The following is a 19,439-nucleotide window of genomic DNA, read 5'->3' on the forward strand; positions in this document are numbered from 1 at the left end:
ATTAAATGAGGCTGAGCAAATGAAACACAAAATATATTGTGTAAAGCCTATAATAGATCTAAGTGTTTATATATTTATTGTGCATAGTCATTTAAATGTTACATTTATGAAAGAAAAGAAAAAAATGACAGAAAAACTATGGCAACTTTGAATTTTATAAAATTTTATTATGCAACGTAAAATAATGTCTTTATTATTGTTTGAAACATTGTTATACAACAATTTAACATCTTAAACAAAGCAAACAAATGAACAGTGTTCAGCTTAAAGCTGCTCAGTGTAAATCATTGCTGCACAGGTCAGAACAGACTCACAGAACCACTGCTCTGTAACATTTCACACAGAGAACTTTGCACTTTGATCAGAAAAGCATTAAAACATCACATTTTAGGCACATATTTTCACATTTTCATTTCTGTCTGACCTGTGAACAGCATTTTTGGATTAAGCAAAATAACAAAAAACTAAAGTTAATCAACAAGTATTACATTTTAAAAGTTTAAACTGATCATTTCCCTTCATCGATTTACTCATACTGTGAGTACTCATACACAGTCATACTGTGCTTTTATATGATTTAATATATATGATTTCATTTTTGACTTAGTTTCTCTGAAACTGATTATTCATCTGATTATCTTCTAAATCAGATGGTTTGCGTTAAAAAGTTTACTTTCCGGCTCCTTTTTGCTCCATTTTATAACGTCAAAAGCAAAATAACAAACTTCATACATTACACTACCAGTCCTCTAAAGGCACTATATTGGGGTTTTGGCACGATATATAAGACATTATGATATTAAAGGACAGTTACAGTTACTGTTATTGATATTTATTTATCTGCCATTGCCTTTGTTATGCTTATATTATATATACTGTTTTATAATCAGATCCTGTATTTGGTGATTAGATGCTGTTTTTGGTGTTTTGACACTGTTGTAAGATTAGATGTGGTATTAGGAGATTAGACACTGCATTATTGTGATTAAATGCAGTATTTGGTGATTAGACGCCATATTAGGATTAGATGTCCTTGATTATTAGCTGCTACATTAGGATTACATGTTATGCTTGGGGATTAGACACTGTATTAGGATTAGATGTTGAATTGTTGTGATTAGACACTGTACTTTTGTGATCAGACATAATTATTTGCTGTATTATTATGCTGTATTATTATTAGATGCTTTATTGTTCTGTTTATATTTATTGTGTTACAATCAGACGCTGTATTTGGTTAATAGACACTGTATTGTTCTGATTAAACACTATACTTTTGTGATTAGATGCTATATAAGGATTAAATGTTGTGCTTGGGGATTAGCCGCTGTAGTGTTGTGGTTAGACACTGTACTTTTGTGATCAGACATAATTATTTGCTGTATTATTATTAGATGCTTTATTGTTCTGTTTATATCAATTGTGTTACAATCAGACGCCGTATTTGGTTATTAGACACTGTATTGTTCTGATTACACACTATACTTTTGTGATTAGCTGCTGTTGTGTTGTGGTTATATGTATGGCGTGTATATTACAGCTGGCTGTGTGTGCTGCGGATGTACTGTTTCCACTGCTGTATGGGGGGGCTTCCTGCCCCCACCAGTCTCCTCAGCAGGGTACTGGGCTGCAGGTGGGGGATGTCGGGGTTCTCTCTGTAGTAGAACTCCAGCCTCTGCAGGACTCTGGGTAAGCCCACCTGAGCGGCGTGGAACATGGGCCCCCCGCGGTGCCGGGGCCAGCCGTAACCGAACACGTACACCATGTCGATGTCTTCGGGCCCTGCCGCCATGCCGTCCTCCAGCACCCGGAAGCCCTCGTTAGCCAGAGCGAAGACGCAGCGCTCCACCACCTCCTGCTCGCTGATCCGGCGGGACGGGATCCCGTAGCGGAGCCGGTAGTCCTGCAGGAAGCGCTGGATTTCCGGGTCAGGCCTCGCCACTCTACCCCCGGCCGAGTCGTACAGGTACCACCCCCGCCCCGTCTTCTGACCCCAACGACCCTGCTCACACAGCAGGTCAGGGAGAGGACAGTACCTACACAAAACACACAGAAAAACATGGTATTGATACATATTTTACAGCTTGAACATCAAATATCAGTACAATCAATCTGAAAATGTATTGTGTTAAGATTATATTATAGGTATATTAATATTAATATTATACTATATTAATGATATTAATAAATTAAGTAGACAACCATATTTTAAATCCAATTTATGCCTATGATTCTTAGTTTTTTCTACAATTTGTCTGTCAGCTTTATTGATATTTGATTAAAAATATATAAAAGTAATCGCAGTATACAACCTTTCATACAATATCACAAACAAAAGAAATATATACAGCTCTGAAAAACAAATAAGAGAACACTTAAAAATGATGAGTTTCTTTGATTTTACCAAATTGAAAACCTCTGGAATATAATCAAGAGGAAGATGCATGATCACAAGTCATCAAACCAAACTGAACTGCTTGAATTTTCGCACCAGGAGTAAAGCAGAATAAAGTTATCCAAAAGCAGTGTGTAAGACTGGTGGAGGATAACATGATGTCGAGATGAAGCATGAAAACTGTGATTAAAAATATTGATTTCTGGGCTCTTAAAGCTTTATGAATATGAACTTGTTTTCTCTGCATTATTTGAGGTCTGAAAGCTCTGCATCTTTTTTGTTATTTCAGAATTTCTCATTTTCTGTAAATAAATGCTCAATTATCATGTACAATTATCAGTACTTTTATCAGCACTATTATCAGTATTTATTACTAATCCTAATACCTAATTACCTGCGGCCCTGGCGAACACGTGAGGGGAACGTGGGGTTGACGTCAGGTCCGATCAGTCCAGAGGATTTCCGGACCCTCCATCCAACGTCCAGCCCGGACAGATCCCCAACTTTAAAGATTCCCAGAGCGAAGCCGAACTCCTCCAGTGCCTGATCCACCTGCTCAGGTGAGGCGCCCTCTTCCAGCAGGAAGACAGACTCGTCCATGTACGACTTCAGCATGCGGTTACCCACAAACCCTGGGCAGTTTCCCACAGCGACACTCACCTGAAGTTAATTCACAGAATTATTACTTTAATGTTTTATTCATATTTCCTTATGTTTATGTTTTATGTTTAATGTCAAAAAACTATGAAAAATATTTCATAGTTATGTGTAGATTACTGCATTGATGAGCACTTCTGTGGTGCTTGGAAAAATATATAATTAATAAAAAAATAAATAGTGCTAAATGAATTAATTAAAAAGGTTTAGTAAAATAAATGCTTGTTTTATTTTTAATATATAAACATTTTTTATCCCTAACATGTTTTTTCAATTGTACAGCAAAAAAAATTACATTTAGAAACAGGGTTAATACAAAATTTCCATTATTTTTTCATGACTTTTCCATGCCTTTAAGGCAATTTTCATGACCATACGATAAAAACTATATTTAAAAATTGATTATAGTAGGCCTAAAATAAATCAGATAAAATGATGACACGCAATTTTGAATAATAAAATGTGTGTCAGATCCTGAGAGCTCCATTGTGTAGGGCTAAATTACTGAATTATCTCTGAGCTGACGTTAGCAAAGATTTGTAGACCAAATTTCCATGACTTTTCCAGGTTTTTTCATGACTCTAAAACCCTGTAGATAGCTTTAAACATCTATTTATTAGATATACGGTTACCTTTTTTTATATAAAAAATATATTATTGTTAGAAATCACAATTTCTCTTCTTTTCTTTTCTTTTCTTTTCTTTAAGTAATATTGCCCAGCTCTGAGCATTATTATTATTACTATTATTATTAATCATTACCTTCCCCATCCTCTTCCCCAAGCTCATAGCAGTAGCTACAGCTTCAGCTGAAGATCGGGGTCCACAGACGACCTCCAGCAGCTTCATGACGTGAGCCGGGGCGAAGAAATGCATCCCCACCACCAGCGGGGGTCGGTCAGTCACCGAGGCGATCTGGTCCACGTCCAGCCCGGAGGTGTTGGTGCAGAGCATCGTGTTCTGATTACAGACTCGACTCAAATCTGCAAAAACTCTCTTCTTCAGCTCCATGTCCTCAAACACTGCCTCGATCACCAGGTCCACCCCCCTCAGAGACTGCAGGGACAGGGCGAAGGAGATCAGGTGCAGGGGAGCCGTGACCCCCCGTCTCTTAGCGTCTCGCTCCAGAATCCCCGTCACCTCCTTCCTGCCCAGATCCAGCTGCTTCTCCTCCATCTCCACCGCCACCACCGAGATCCCCGCCTTCACCAGAGACACCACGATTCCCCTTCCCATAGTGCCCAAACCTGCAACCAGAACAGATCCAGGTACAGTACAGTGCAGAATCTCTCAAACAAACCCCCACTCTGAATGAGCTCATCTCAACTCAAACAAACCCCCACTCTGTACGAGTTCCTTTAAACTCAAACAAACCCCCATTCTGAACGAGTTCCTCTAAACTCAAACAAACCCCCACTCTGAACGAGTTCCTCTAAACTCAAACAAACCCCCACTCTGAACGAGTTCCTCTAAACTCAAACAAACCCCCACTCTGAATGAGTTCATCTAAACTCAAACACCCCCACTCTGAATGAGCTCATCTCAATTTAAACAAACCCCCACTCTGAATGAGCTCATCTAAACTCAAACAAACCCCCACTCTGAATGAGTTAATCTCTCAAACAAACCCCCACTCTGAACGAGTTCCTCTAAAATCAAACAAACCCCCACTCTGAACGAGTTCCTCTAAAATCAAACAAACCCCCACTCTGAACGAGTTCCTCTAAAATCAAACAAACCCCCACTCTGAACGAGTTCCTCTAAAATCAAACAAACCCCCACTCTGAACGAGTTCCTCTAAAATCAAACAAACCCCCACTCTGAATGAGTTCACCTCAACTCAAACAAACCCCCACTCTGAATGAGTTCACCTCAACTCAAACAAACCCCCACTCTGAATGAGTTCATCTCAACTCAAACAAACCCCCACTCTGAATGAGTTCACCTCAACTCAAACAAACCCCCACTCTGAATGAGTTCACCTCAACTCAAACAAACCCCCACTCTGAATGAGTTCACCTCAACTCAAACAAACCCCCACTCTGAATGAGTTCATCTCAACTCAAACAAACCCCCACTCTGAATGAGTTCATCTCAACTCAAACAAACCCCCACTCTGAATGAGTTCATCTCAACTCAAACAAACCCCCACTCTGAATGAGTTCATCTCAACTCAAACAAACCCCCACTCTGAATGAGTTCATCTCAACTCAAACAAACCCCCACTCTGAATGAATTAATATCATACACAAAGTTATTAAGAGAATTGTGAACAATCTAAGCTATCTGACCTATGACCCCGGCTGTGCGTATATCTCTGGGCCTGCTGTTGTTCCACTGCGCTCCGTTAGGAAGACTCCATTTCCCAACAGCCCTCTGGGCGAAGAAGCAGTACTGCAGTGCTTTAGCCTGGCCGGAGCTCATCAGGGTGCCCATCAGCTCCAGCTCGCGCTTCATGCCCTGACTGTAGGGCAGCTCGGCTGCCGCCCTCACCGCCTTCACACACGCCACCGGAGCCATCGCGCCGCGAGAGCGCCGCTTCACCTGCGCCATCGCCGCCTCGAAAACACCATCCAGATTCGCCAGGGGAGGGGTGGAGAGGGTACTCAGCCTGCGGGGGGACAGGGGGCGACCTGAAACACACAAATACACATCACACACACACTGTTAATACACACAAAAACACATAGTGGGTGGAGCTAAACTGCTGTAGGCTGAATGGGTGGAGCTAAAACTGCTTTAGGCTAAAATGGGTGGGGCTAAACTTCTGTAGGCTGAGTGGTCAAATTTGTTTTTGTACCACTTTTTACAATCAAAGCAGCTTTACAGAAATTCGGTAATAATACATGTAAATGAGCTCTGTTCTGATTGGTAGCCCTGGGTGATTGACCAACATCTTTTAAAAGTCTGGATGAAACACTTCTTATAACTTCAGTGGGAAAGGGCGGAGCCTAACTGCACACAATTGCTATTTAAATATAGCATCTAATCCAGATAACTTTGTATATTTTTCTTTCACATTATTTATATGTATTTTTGAACTTTCTGAGTTAATTTTTTAATAGTTTTTACTTTTTTATTTATAGCAACACAATTAATTTATTGCAATGAATTCAGTGGATTTCAACCCTGAGGTTTAAATACAAGAATATACTAGAGCTCAGCTCTCACAGTCAGCTTTTAATAAGCACACACACACACACACACACACAAAATAAAGCAGTGTCTTTACTGAATGGAGGGTCATAATTAATATTCTAACACTGTGTTCACTTCCCTTTTTGAATAATAGATCAAACAAACACACACTCTCTGAACCATCCATATTAAACATTCAAAACACACACACACACACACACACACACAAATACACACAGAGCTATCCCAATTTTAATATAACTTACACTGTGTATGACATTGTAACTAAAGCTGCACAATGTATCGTTTGTTAAAGGCCACCGTGATTATGGTCTTGATTCAATCCTCTAACCAATCACTGAGTGCTGTGAGAATTCTGACCAATCAGAGCTGCAGAGCTGTGTGGGTGACCCAGCAGAGGTTCAGTTTATAGTTAAATGAAGCAGGTCAGGTTGTACACGTTAATATGTTTACAGGCATATTTTAGACATAATATCATATTCTGTACATATTCTATACACACACACATGTGCACACACACACACACACCTATAACACTTAGCGCCATCTCCATAGCTGCGTCAACAACGTTGCCGTCTGTGACCTTGTCCACGATGCCGAGTTTGAGCGCCTCCTGAGCAGTAATATGGCGACCTGTTCAGAAAAAAACACAAAATACAAGTTGATTATACCCTCAATAAACCTGATGACTCAAACTAGTACACTAACTTAACCCTGACAAACTCATATAAACCCTAACAACTCAAACTAGTACACTAACAACTCTGACCCACTGAAATAATCCCCAACAACTTTATCTTAAAATACTAAACTAATTTAACCCCTGATGAGTAAATGAATAGTCTGACAGTCTGAACCATAGACTGTATATAGCTGGACAGAGCATCGTCTCTTAAAAGTGAAGCCGCCACAGGTCGGGCGCCCCCTGCTGTTCGGTTGCAGAAAGCTGTGTAACTCCACCCATCCCCATAGGTTTCAATGGCAAAACAGACAACATTCAATCACGTTTATTTCTAATATACTGTAATTCTACCTCCTTTATTTAAATGCAGCAGCTAGTGTAACCTCTGCTTATATTGTCACATTTTTATATCCCCACAGAATGCGGTTTTTATAAACGTTATTCAGCTCTATTCAAAAAAGGTGTGGTTATTGTAAAAGGGCTGGTTATGGGCTGGACCAATACCAGACCGTCAGCTCCGCTCCGCCCCGCTCTGCAGTCTGTGACCGCGAGGCAGCCCTCAGGGGCGGGGTTATTTAAATGAGTAGGCTGCTCTCCACAGTCTTTCTCCCTCCTCTGGTCTCTACTGCGCAGAATCAGGTGGCAGGATCGCCAACATGGAGGAAGATTTTGGCTTCACTTTCATTGAATAGACACGGCGTCCATCTATTTTACAGTCTCTGGTCTGAACATTCGTGTGGTGACCTTTCCCCTCACTACAGTGCTGCCCCCTAGTGGACAAACACTCTACACACTGTTCAATTCTGATTTCTGATTCCCACAGAGAGAGAGTGTGTGTGTGTGTGTGTGTGTGTGTGTGTGTGTGTGTGTGTGTGTGTGTGTGTGTGTGTGTGTGTGACCTGTAGTAATGAGCTCCAGGGCTGTAGGGATTCCGGTGAGTCGGGGTAAACGCTGTGTTCCTCCAGCAGCCGGGAGCAAACCCAGAGTGACCTCAGGAAGACCCATACGAGCCTAGAAACACACACACACACACACACACAAACACACACACACACACACACACACACACACACAGACACAGACACAAACACAGACGTGCATGCGTGCACACACGTGCATACACAACTGAGACACACTTTATATAATAATAATAAGCCTTTATATCAAAGGTGCACATCTAACACACATTAATTAACTGGGCCACAGTTCACTCTGTACACTCACACTCATTTTACTATACACTCTTTCACTCCTCTATATACTCTACACACTCACTCTCTCCACTACCCACTCTACACACTCTCTTTCACTCCTCTATATACTCTACACACTCACTCTCTCCACCATACACTCTACACACTCTCTTTCACTCCTCTATACACTCTACACACTCACTCTCTCCACTACACACTCTACACACTCTCTTTCACTCCTCTATACACTCTACACACTCACTCTCTCCACTACACACTCTACACACTCTCTTTCACTCCTCTATATACTCTACACACTCACTCTCTCCACTACACACTCTCTTTCACTCCTCTATATACTCTACACACTCACTCTCTCCACTACACACTCTACACACTCTCTTTCACTCCTCTATATACTCTACACACTCACTCTCTCCACCATACACTCTACACACTCTCTTTCACTCCTCTATATACTCTACACACTCACTCTCTCCACCATACACTCTACACACTCTCTTTCACTCCTCTATACACTCTACACACTCACTCTCTCCACCATACACTCTACACACTCACTCTCTTTCACTCCTCTATACACTTACTCCACTCTACACTCTCACCACACTCTACACACTCTCTTACTCTACTATACACTCTAAACACTCACTCCTCTATACACTCTACACACTCACTCCTCTATACACTCTACACACTCACTCCTCTATACACTCTACACACTCACTCTCTCCACTACCCACTCTAAACACTCTCTTTCACGCCTCTGTACACTCACTTACTCTTTATACACTCTACACACTCTCTCCCACTCCTTTATACACTCTATATACTCTCTCTCACTCTTCTCTACACTCCACTATACACTCTCTTGCTCTAACTATTATACACTCTTACTCCACTACACACTCTCTATCACTCCTCTTTATACTTCCTTTTTACACTCTACATTCTCACACACAACACACTCTTTCACTACACTCTCCCTCACTCCATTTTACACACACTCTCACTCCTCTCTGCACACTCTCACACCTCTCTCCACACTCTCACTCCTCTCTACACTCAACAAACTCAAATATATTTTTGTTTATGTTTACATTCACACCAGTTACTACAGTAGGTGAAAGGTGGGCTGGGATGGGGTTTATAATAAAAGGATGGGTAAAATGATAAAGGTCAGGTTAATATATCGTACAATAAATCAATAATGTGATAATTGTGACAGGCCTAATGTCTCCATCCATATATACATATTTCATCATCATCAGGTATCAGTAGTTTACCTTGGCGTGAGCCACACGGTAATGGCAGCCCAGTGCCAGCTCCAGCCCCCCTCCGAGCGCTATGCCCTCTATAGCCGCCACCACCGGCTTCTCCCCCGCCTCTATAGCGTGGATCATGGGCACCAGCGCCGGTCCAGACATGGGCTTAGCAAACTCCTTAATATCTGCTCCTGTTTAACAGCACACACACAGCACCACGTCTCAGTACATTAACCTAATATGTGAAAACTATATGAATATTGTTTTTCAAATATACAAGTACAGTATATGTGTTATATACGTTTATTATGCATACTATTATATAGGTACTATAAATATTATTTGTGTACTACATTGTGTATAGTATACTTTAAGACAAATATGCGTAGTATATGAAGTTATGTACTATATGAACTATTTTTTGTTTTTTGGGGTACTACAGGAGTTTTTTAGGAGTACTATAAATATTGTTATACATACTATTTGAGTAAGTATATACTTTAAGTATTATGTATACTAAATAAGTATTACACTGCTTTTTAGGAGTATTATGTGTACTATGGTAGTATCATGTGTAATATATGAATATACATGAACTATAGGTGTATTGTATGCATTTATAGGTTTATGTTTAAGTAAAATGAACATTGTTGTCTTATTCTATAAACTACAGACAACATTTCTCCCAAATTCCAAATAAAAATAGTGTCATTTAGAGCATTTATTTGCAGAAAATGAGAAATGTCTGCAATAAGATACAAGAGGCAGAACTTTCAAACCTCAAATAATGCAAAGAAAACATGTTTATATTCATAAAGTTTTAAGAGTTAAGAAATCATCATTTAAATATAAAATAACCCTGGTTTTTAATCACGGTTTTCATGCATCTTGACATGTTCTCCACCAGTCTTACACACTGCTTTTGGATAACTTTATGCTGCTTTACTCCTGGTGCAAATATTCAAGCAGTTCAGCTTGGTTTGATGTGTACTATATCAGTATTATATATTAACTCTGCAAGTACATATACTGTATGAACTATATGTGTGCTACATAAGTACTATGTAATGTACTCTTAATAAGTATTGTCTGTACCACATGTGTACTATGTGAGTACTCTATGTGTACCATTTGTGAGTTCTTTGTGTGTGCTGGTATTATGGGTGTGTTTGAGTGTGTTTACCTCCACAGAATTGTCCATTTTCCCCACACAGCACCACAGCCTTCACCTGTGTGTCGTTGAGCGCTCTGGAAACAGTCTCAGTGATGCCCTTCCTCACTGCAGAGCTAAAACCATGAGATACAGAGAGAAAAACATTCACATATTAACATTTTACACCTCTCTAATCAGCTCAAATATATGAGAACATGGATTTTATACACTGTGTGCATGGAGTCACAGTTACTGAAGCACTGGTCACTGCATGACTGTCTAAAACACTGTTCACTGTTATTGATGTGTAGTGATTATTAAATATTATTGAGGTCGTGTCCATTAATTGTACGATAATTCTATAATGTAATTTTCACCACTCTCTTGTTAGATTCCACTGTTCTGATTGGATAAAAAGTAAACTTTTCTTTAAATCAGATTTTATAAATACTGTATGATATTGTGTTTATTACACTGTAAAATATATTTTTAAGAACTTTATTTAAACAATACATTTAAGCAATATATTATCGCTGTTTATAGTATCGCAATATGATTTAAAACATATCGTATGGCCACTTTGAGGTAGTGCTGGGCGATATGGGAAAAATCATATATCACGATATTGAATTGTTTATATCACGATAACGATATATATCATGATATACCACATTTAAGTATGTTTTCAGTTATTCTTCGAAAAATATGACAAAATAACATCATTGCTTCCTTTTTTCCAACTTTATTTCAACGTGACAATAAATCAAACTTTCACAAATGAGAATTACTACCTTTTAGTGCAGCAATATATATGTATCAAATGAAAACAGATGAGGTAGATGCAGTAGCTGTTTTCTTTTATTATACAGGTATTTAAATTGAGCTATCAAAATAAACTCAATTACCATTTTTAAAGTGTCTGTCAAATAACGTAAAGCAGCGTCATGTTGCAAAACCACATTATGAAGCTTTTTTGCAAAGATTATTCAATTATCACTTATATAAACCGAGTTTATGCAACGTGACCAAGCCAATACATTTCATCGTAGCCTACTTTATATATTTGCATGAATAATTGATTAAATTACTGTAGAAACGATAGGGCTGATAGAAGGTAAGTAGCATGATAGACACTTTTCTATCATTCCCACGATATTTATCGACATATCGCACAGCATTACTTTGAGGGTTATTATAACTGGTCCACCTGACCAAGCAGATTAACCACCATGGCTACCAGCATTACCAAAATCAAATGCTAACTTATATACTATTTTCATCAAGTATATGGCGTGTTTTCACCTGAAAGACGAGCTTAGACCATCTTAAAAATCTACAAATTGTGGTCAGTTGCAGGAGAGCACACAACTGTGCAGGTACAGACTGTCTGCAAAGTACTGATTACTTTTATTCTTAAATCAGCATGTGCACTATTATTTATATCAATGTAGTACATCTTCTATTATTACAGTAAATGCAAAACTTGCAATCTTACAGGTGAACAGAGTCCCAGACTAGAGTTAAGTCTGCATGACTGCAGGACTCACCTGAGGGCGTTCACAGGTGGGTTAGTGAGAGTGATCAATGCGATCGATCCCTTAGTTCTTGCATATTGAGCCATAGCTGATCAATACAGCTCAGACAGTGGAGCTAGTTCAGCTGAATGGAGCTGGAATAAAGATCTGGAGCTTCTGCAGGACTTCTGCAGGACTTTGATCCTGAGGTCACTGATATTCAGGGCTGTTTTTAATCCAGGAAAGTGGAACAAAAGTCACAGTCATGCTGGAACTGCTGGTTGGAGTTTAACAGCAGGGCTGGAGGGGGCGGAGCCGCATGAAAGCCATAATAACACAGGTAAACCCGCAGAGTTAAGAATAGCTTCTTATTATCGGGCTGTTTCCACTGTAGGAAAATAATAAATGAGTCGCTAATACACATATTACGGTAAACAGACTGGCGCTGTCAAACCGAGGCTCTGTCCCAAATCGCTCCCTGCTCTCTACACCCTATACAAGTGACAATCACATTGGAACAAATTAAATAAATAAAAGTTAAGTAATTGCATTAAATTGCATAAAGAATGACATAATATACACCTATATAATTATAATAGTGCACAGATCAGAACCAATAAAAAATAAATAATTTAAAATAATCAAAATATAATAATAAAAAGGTAAACAAAAAAAAGCAAATACAAAAATAAAATATTAAATTTACAATTAATAAGACAATAAACAGGTGAAACAAGGACAGCACCGCAGAGAAAATGAAAAAAGTGTATATTTTTATAATAAATAAATTATTATTAAAAATGAATTAAAAAATCAAACAAATTAAATTAAAATAAAATTAAAATAATGTCAAATTAGGTGGATGGTGCATGATAGCTATGGAAAATGCACGTTTATATAATTATTATTTAACAATAAAATACCAATATACCACCATCATTTAAAGAGAATATTTAGTGTATATATTTGTTAAGTTAAATACATGATTTGGAACAAGTGCTTAACCTGATTTTTTTGTGTGTGTTTAACTTAGAAGTAATGTTTGATATAGGTTTATGTATGTATTTGTTTTATATTGTTGTATTATTTCTTGGCATTTTAAGCTTTTGTTAACATTAATTCCACAACTGGTTTTCTTTTTTATTATTATTTAAACACTTATTTTAATTAGTGAAATTATTTTTTCTAATTAGAAATCAAATATATAATGGAATAAAGTATAAAGTTAATAGGATTATTAGTACTAAAGCATTCGTTTAGTTAATACTCGTATTTGTGTTGTTGCAGCTTTGGTTTTTAATACACGTCTATATGTATTTCATAACAATAAGGCAGGAAGTGAACGTGATCAAATTGGGACGCGGCCGCCACAGCAGAATACTGGAATCTGGTTGGCTCCTGAGAACCACGTGACCCTCCCACGGTCCCTCCGCTGTTGTGGTCTCTCCGCTGCTGCTGCTGTGGTTCCGACATGCGGTCTGTGCTGGGTTTGGGTCTGGTTCTGCTGCTGTCCTCCGTTTACCTGTACCTGCTGTCCGCTCACCTGCCCTCAGCTCACCTGGGTGATGGGGAACCAGAAGCGGGAACCGGGTAGGAACGGTAGCCTTAACATGCTGCCACAATGATTGGAATTGTCCGTTCCACCTTAAATGGTGCAGCGTATACACAGTGTAACTGCTGGATCAGCTGCAGCTGTTACAGTGTAAGTGCTACACTATTTAAGGTGGAAAGGACAATTCCAGTCATTGGGGTACCATATATGAAGCTAAATATTTTCTGCTGTAATAAATGAAAAATATGAATCATATTGTTTATATAATATTATGAATTAGTTGAATTCTAACTTTTTTTTCAACTCATAACATGTCTTGTCAAAAAACAATACTCATGCTAAATCTGGAGGTCATTATAAACGTCCTCAACCACCACCTCAAAAAAAAAAACTTTATTTTCCGAATATGGCTTCATTAGGATTATGAATTTGATTTATGACTAGGCATGTGTATATTAGTACATTAGGGCATAATTCAGAATATTATACTGTTGACATTTCAATACAGGCCATATTGACTACAGATCTCCTATAATAATCCATATAATAACTATCGGTGTGTGTGTGCGTGCATGCCTGTGTGTGTGTGTTCCAGGCTGAAGTTCCCGTCTGATCTAGAGGAGCTTCGGGAGCAGGCGGCTCTGCTGAGGCACTATCAGCAGGAACACAGTGGATATGTTCTGCTGCTGTTCTGCAGCGCCTACATCTACAAACAGGCCTTCGCCATCCCCGGATCCTCCCTGCTGGTACTGCCCTACTACACTAAGAACCACACACACACTCCCACACTCTCCCTCGATTAAAGCGATAGTTCAGTTTACCCACCCCTCTTCCCAACATCCTGCAGAGCTTCCAACTGGCATTTTCCAGCAGGATAATGCTGACCCACACACATCAAATGTATCTTAGCAATGGGAATGCTAAATTCAGCAACCTACAAGAGTAAAGCAGGATCTACAGGTCCAGCTGCAACATCTGTGGGTAAATCTGTGTGCTGCAGGATGCCATACAGGACCTGCATACCTCCATTCTCAACTGTATCTTATCTTGTACCCAGGCTAGAGACACTAACAGGATACTCAACAAGTCCTTATTTCACTTACATACATCATTATTACATTCACACATATAAGCTTCATTCTACTCTAATTTTGTCAATGAGTAAAATTATAAACTATAAAATTGTCCTATAAAAAGTCCTTAGATATTAAGGTACCACTTTAAAAGTACTAATTAGTAACCATTAATAAACTAATTGTAAACCATTTATAAAGCCTTTATAAAGGCAGTCTTTTTTTTAAAAGTGGTACCGATATTAATCAGTAATAACAGTCATCATGTGCAGCCTTAATAGTAGTTCTGTCAGTAGAGCCTGTATTTCACTGTAAGGACTAGCTGAGGAATCTGACCCAAATTCTTACTGGGTAAGCTTCTATTCTTCTTAAGTATTCATAACCCCCCTAACTCTCTGCTCTGAGGTTTTTTAATGTGTGTTTTTGTGTTGTTCAGAATATCCTGGCGGGGGCGCTGTTTGGACCCTGGCTGGGTCTGCTGCTGGCCTGTGTTCTGACCACTGTAGGGGCCACACTCTGCTTCCTGCTCTCACAGGCGTTCGGAAAACAGCACATCGTCCGGCTCTTCCCTGTCAAAGTTACTCTGCTGCAGAGAAAAGTGGGTATTTTTTTCCATTTTATTAAAAACCTAAAAAAAAAAAAAAAAAATCTAATATTATAATATAACTGCTATTTACACTATGACTCAAATTCCATACTATCCAGAAAAAATCTAAACCCAGACTTTAACTCAATATGGTTTAATAAAAAACAACCTAAATCCATGTTCTCGAAATCAACCCAAAGGAGTTTTTACACAGAATAAAATTGTGTTTTTTTACTTAGTGAAACTTCACACCAAATCTGATTCATCTTTTGTCTTCTCAGTTTTGTTAGCAGGACAGGAAATGCCATATATTTTCTTTATTTCCGTTCTGCTGCAGTGTTGAAGTTCATGTCTTGGGTCTGCAACCATGACAGTGGAGCTCTGAGTGGTCATCCTTCTTTTTGTTTTTTTTACGGATCGAACAGTGCAAATAATCGAATACGCTTAGATTCCAGTATTCACACAGCATTGTGAAAAATCTGATTTTTTTAACCTACTGAAATGTAGTCTTTAATTCATTAAATGTACTTTTAAATGTTAATAATGGAGATATCTGTGCATCTAGAAGCTGTTTCTGCCAGAAACCTGAAAATAACTATTTTTATTTGCAGTGAATTTCATATTTTGAATTTTTCTGATTACCTAACTGAAATATATGGAGGTTATTGTTGCACCTTGTTAAATATAAAAGCTATTTGTAATGTTTAAATTGCTGTTTTTTACTGAAAGATTTTTTTTTTAATTGACATTTGTATGTGTGTTTAGGTGGAGGAGAACCGCAGCAGTCTGTTCTTCTTCCTCCTCTTCCTGAGGTTCTTCCCCATGAGTCCAAACTGGTTCCTCAACATGAGCTCCCCCATCGCCAACATCCCCGTCTCCCTCTTCTTCCTCTCCGTCTTCATCGGTAAAACTCTGAGATATATTTAGAGATATATTTTTGTGACTTCAAAGAAATGCAAATTTTTCTGGTCTTATAAACGTGTGTGTGTGTGTGTTGTTCTCCTGCAGGTCTGATGCCGTATAATTTCGTGTGTGTGCAGACGGGATCAGTACTGTCTGATTTGACGTCTCTGGATGTGCTGTTCTCCTGGAGTATCCTCCTAAAGCTCCTGCTGGCCGCTGGCGCCGCCCTGCTGCCCGCTGCTATAATACGCCACTACAGCCACGCCCACCTAAAACTGGACGGCCTGCAGCCCAACGGCGTCTCAGAGCGCAAACAGCAGTGATACACACAAACACAAACACACACACACATATACACACTGAGCTCTAAAGGGCATTTACAAGTGATGGTTTGGTGAAATATCAGCACAACAACCACCTAGCAACATTCTGGAAACCACCTGGAGAACCCAAGCAACATCCCAGCAACAGGCTGGCACCCCTAAAGCAACAACCTTTGATGCAACTGCTAATTATACCATAGCAACCACCTGCAACACCATAGAAACCAGCATAGCTACACCCGAGCTGACAATAAAAATAGCTAAAGCTGCTTAATCAAGCATTTAAGATTAATCAATAAATCAGTAAATTTACCAACACCAAATTTAGCAATTTGTCCAACACCTTACACTCATTTCTGCTTTAAGCCACACCCACTTACAGAACCTGAACTCATTTCTATCTTAAAGCCACACCCACTTACAGAACCTTAACTAATTTCTGCCTTAAGCCACACACACTTTCAGAAGCTGAAATCACTTGTCTTTAAGCCACACCCATTGTCAGAAGTTAAACTCATTTCTGCATGAAACCACACCCACTTCCAGAACCTGAACTCATTCTGCCTAAAACCACACCCAGTTTAAGAACCGGAACTCATTGTTACCTTAAGCCGCACTCACTTCCCGAAGCTGAAGTCACTTGTCTTTAAGCCACACCCACTTACAAAACCTGAATTCATTTCTAACTTGAGCCACACCCACTTACAAAAGCTGAAATAACTTCTGCCTGAAACACAAACTTTTAGAACTGGAACTTATTGTTACCTTAAACCACACCCACTTTCGAACCTGAACTCACTTTTGCCTTTAAGCCACATCCATTGTCAGAAGTTGAACTAATTTCTGCATGAAACCACACCCACTCTCAGAACCCAAACTATTTTTTGCCTTAAGCCACACCCACTCCCAGAACCTAAAATCACTTCTGTTTTAGACCACACCCACTTCCAGAACCTGAATTAATTACTTCATTAAGCCACACCCACTTACAGAAAATAGACAAATTTTATCTTTAATTCACACCTGTTTACCAGTAAAATTAAAATGTGGTGTAGTTCGTAATAGGTACTGATTAAGTGAAGATGTTAGCAGACTATTAGCACTATGCTAATTGGGGTACATGAGCCTCTATTACCTGTTAGCTTCATTAGGGATGGGAAGAGTTTCACTGATCTATCACTTTAAAGATGCGTGTGTTTGTAATTATGTATGTCTGGGGACTGGAATGTCTGAACTGCCTTCTGTTGGATGTAAGATGTGTAACTGGTTTATATATTTATGGTCAGTCAGTGTTGTTTAATTTATAGCAGTGGTTTTATGAGCATGGACACTGGTTCCATTTTCCTTTTAGTTCTTTTAGACCAGAGACAGTGCAAGACTCACCTGCTTATTTAATAGACCTGAACAGAACAAGTGTCTCAGACTGCCTTCATTGAGTTTACAGTTTAGCCTAAAGGACCAGAAGCAGAGTGAATTTTTTCCTCTGATTTCCAAATTTGTAAATGAAATTTAACATCCCGACAGTTTCTCAAGTCTCAAAAGGTATAAGCGAATCTAATCGAATCTTTACTTTTGAGAGGCGTAGTGCTGCTCTCCGTGCTTTTCTACATTTGCTGGTTTATATAAATTTTTTAATGCTGAGTACAATCACCTGAAATGTTCTATAGTGTTTTAATTACTGCCTTATCGTTTATTACTGTTGTGGGTCTGAAATTATTTATGAGTGATCGATTATTTTTTATGTGATGTCACTGGAAGGAGAAACATCGGTTCGTTCCTGCTGGATGATCATTAATTATTCATGATTATTCATGATTTTGTACTGATGGTGCTTTACTGAGTGACTTCACATTAGTGCCTTTGGAGAGCTGTTTTTATTAATGTTAATAAAAAATATGGGAATGTTTATTATATTTGGGGAGGCTGGGGGCGGGGTTATTTGGGAGTTATTGATTGTAATGAACTTTGTACACTCAATTATATCAACACACTTCATAATTTGATGTTTATAGACAGTTTTAAAGCAAAAACAATACTTTTGGAAGCACTTTTCATCTGAACAGCAGTGCTGTAAATCTGTAAAACTGTAAATGTTTATAGTGATATAGTGATTAATGCCAACATCTGTGAACACATGTTTTTTGGTTTCAGATTTGTGTAGTTTACTTCTTATTGTATTTGTGCTTTGTTTGTACATTGTAATTTTTCATGCCTTTTTCCAAAAATGTCAAAATAGCACAATTCTTTGTATAAAGTGAAAATTTAACTGTGTAAAAGATTTATTATTGAATATTGTGAACATTTTCAATAAAAACAAAACTATTCTGGCAGTACTGACTCTTTAATGTTTTTAGAAATTGGACTACATGTGCTGTATTTAGTATGCACACTCATAATAACACAAATAAAAAATAACGCATCCCAGATTTCGACAAAACTCAGACATAACATGCAGTTCTTTCTAAGGCACATATGTACATTTTAGTTTGTGAGGTTTCATGGCTAAATTGGAGCAGCCTGGTGGCCAATCGTTATTAATTGCACATTGCACCAGTAAGAGCAGAGTGTGAAGGTTCAATTAGCAGAGTAAGAGCACAGTTCTGCTCTAAATATTGCAATGCACACAACATTATGGGAGACATAGCAGAGTTCAAAAGGGGCAAATTGCTGGTGCACGCCTTGCTGGAGCATCTGTGACCAAGACAGCAAGTCTTTGTGATGTATCAAGAGCCACGGTATCCAGGGTAATGTCAGCATACCACCAAGAAGGACCAACCATATCCAACAGGATTAACTGTGGACACTGTAAGAGGAAGCTGTCTGAAAGGGATGTTCGGGTGCTAACCTGGATTGTATCCAAAAAACATAAAACCACGGCTGATCAAATCACGCAGAATTCAATGTGCACCTCAACTCTCCTGTTTCCACCAGAACTGTCCGTCACCACAATCAATTATTGTGCT

At 38.8% G+C, this 19,439-nt stretch overlaps 2 protein-coding genes across 2 annotated transcripts; one reads left to right on the forward strand and one right to left on the reverse strand.

Annotated features, from left to right (window-relative positions):
- Nucleotides 1-146: 146 nt before the first annotated feature.
- On the reverse strand, nt 147-12,341 carry ehhadh (enoyl-CoA, hydratase/3-hydroxyacyl CoA dehydrogenase). Its single transcript, XM_022680052.2, has 9 exons — nt 12,073-12,341; nt 10,556-10,659; nt 9,394-9,563; nt 7,793-7,904; nt 6,740-6,844; nt 5,344-5,685; nt 3,815-4,299; nt 2,790-3,055; nt 147-2,036 (listed from the first exon to the last, which is right to left on the reverse strand). The coding sequence occupies exons 1-9, from the start codon at nt 12,144-12,146 to the stop codon at nt 1,535-1,537; spliced, it is 2,160 nt and encodes a 719-aa protein (XP_022535773.2). The 5' UTR covers nt 12,147-12,341; the 3' UTR covers nt 147-1,534.
- A 1,116-nt stretch (nt 12,342-13,457) lies between these two features.
- tmem41aa (transmembrane protein 41aa) lies at nt 13,458-18,806 on the forward strand. Its single transcript, XM_007233767.4, has 5 exons — nt 13,458-13,629; nt 14,187-14,337; nt 15,101-15,262; nt 16,016-16,154; nt 16,259-18,806. Exons 1-5 carry the CDS (start codon nt 13,511-13,513, stop codon nt 16,474-16,476), a joined length of 789 nt encoding a protein of 262 aa, XP_007233829.2. The 5' UTR covers nt 13,458-13,510; the 3' UTR covers nt 16,477-18,806.
- The last annotated feature ends 633 nt before the right edge of the window (nt 18,807-19,439 follow it).

This window comes from Astyanax mexicanus, chromosome 11 (genome assembly GCF_023375975.1).
Source record: "Astyanax mexicanus isolate ESR-SI-001 chromosome 11, AstMex3_surface, whole genome shotgun sequence".
NCBI classification, from domain to species: Eukaryota; Metazoa; Chordata; class Actinopteri; order Characiformes; family Acestrorhamphidae; genus Astyanax; species Astyanax mexicanus.

Excerpts from the sequence above, each read along its gene's own strand:
- ehhadh (XM_022680052.2), bottom strand. The coding sequence starts at position 12,146 with ATGGCTCAATATGCAAGAACTAAGGGATCGATCGCATTGATCACTCTC. Across the intron at positions 7,905-9,393 it reads ACCGTGTGGCTCACGCCAAG|GCTCGTATGGGTCTTCCTGA; the intron begins GTAAACTACTGA and ends GTGTGTTTCTAG. Across the intron at positions 4,300-5,343 it reads ACGCACAGCCGGGGTCATAG|GTTTGGGCACTATGGGAAGG; the intron begins GTCAGATAGCTT and ends TTCTGGTTGCAG.
- tmem41aa (XM_007233767.4), top strand. The coding sequence starts at position 13,511 with ATGCGGTCTGTGCTGGGTTTGGGTCTGGTTCTGCTGCTGTCCTCCGTT. Across the intron at positions 13,630-14,186 it reads GAACCAGAAGCGGGAACCGG|GCTGAAGTTCCCGTCTGATC; the intron begins GTAGGAACGGTA and ends TGTGTGTTCCAG. Across the intron at positions 16,155-16,258 it reads CTTCCTCTCCGTCTTCATCG|GTCTGATGCCGTATAATTTC; the intron begins GTAAAACTCTGA and ends GTTCTCCTGCAG.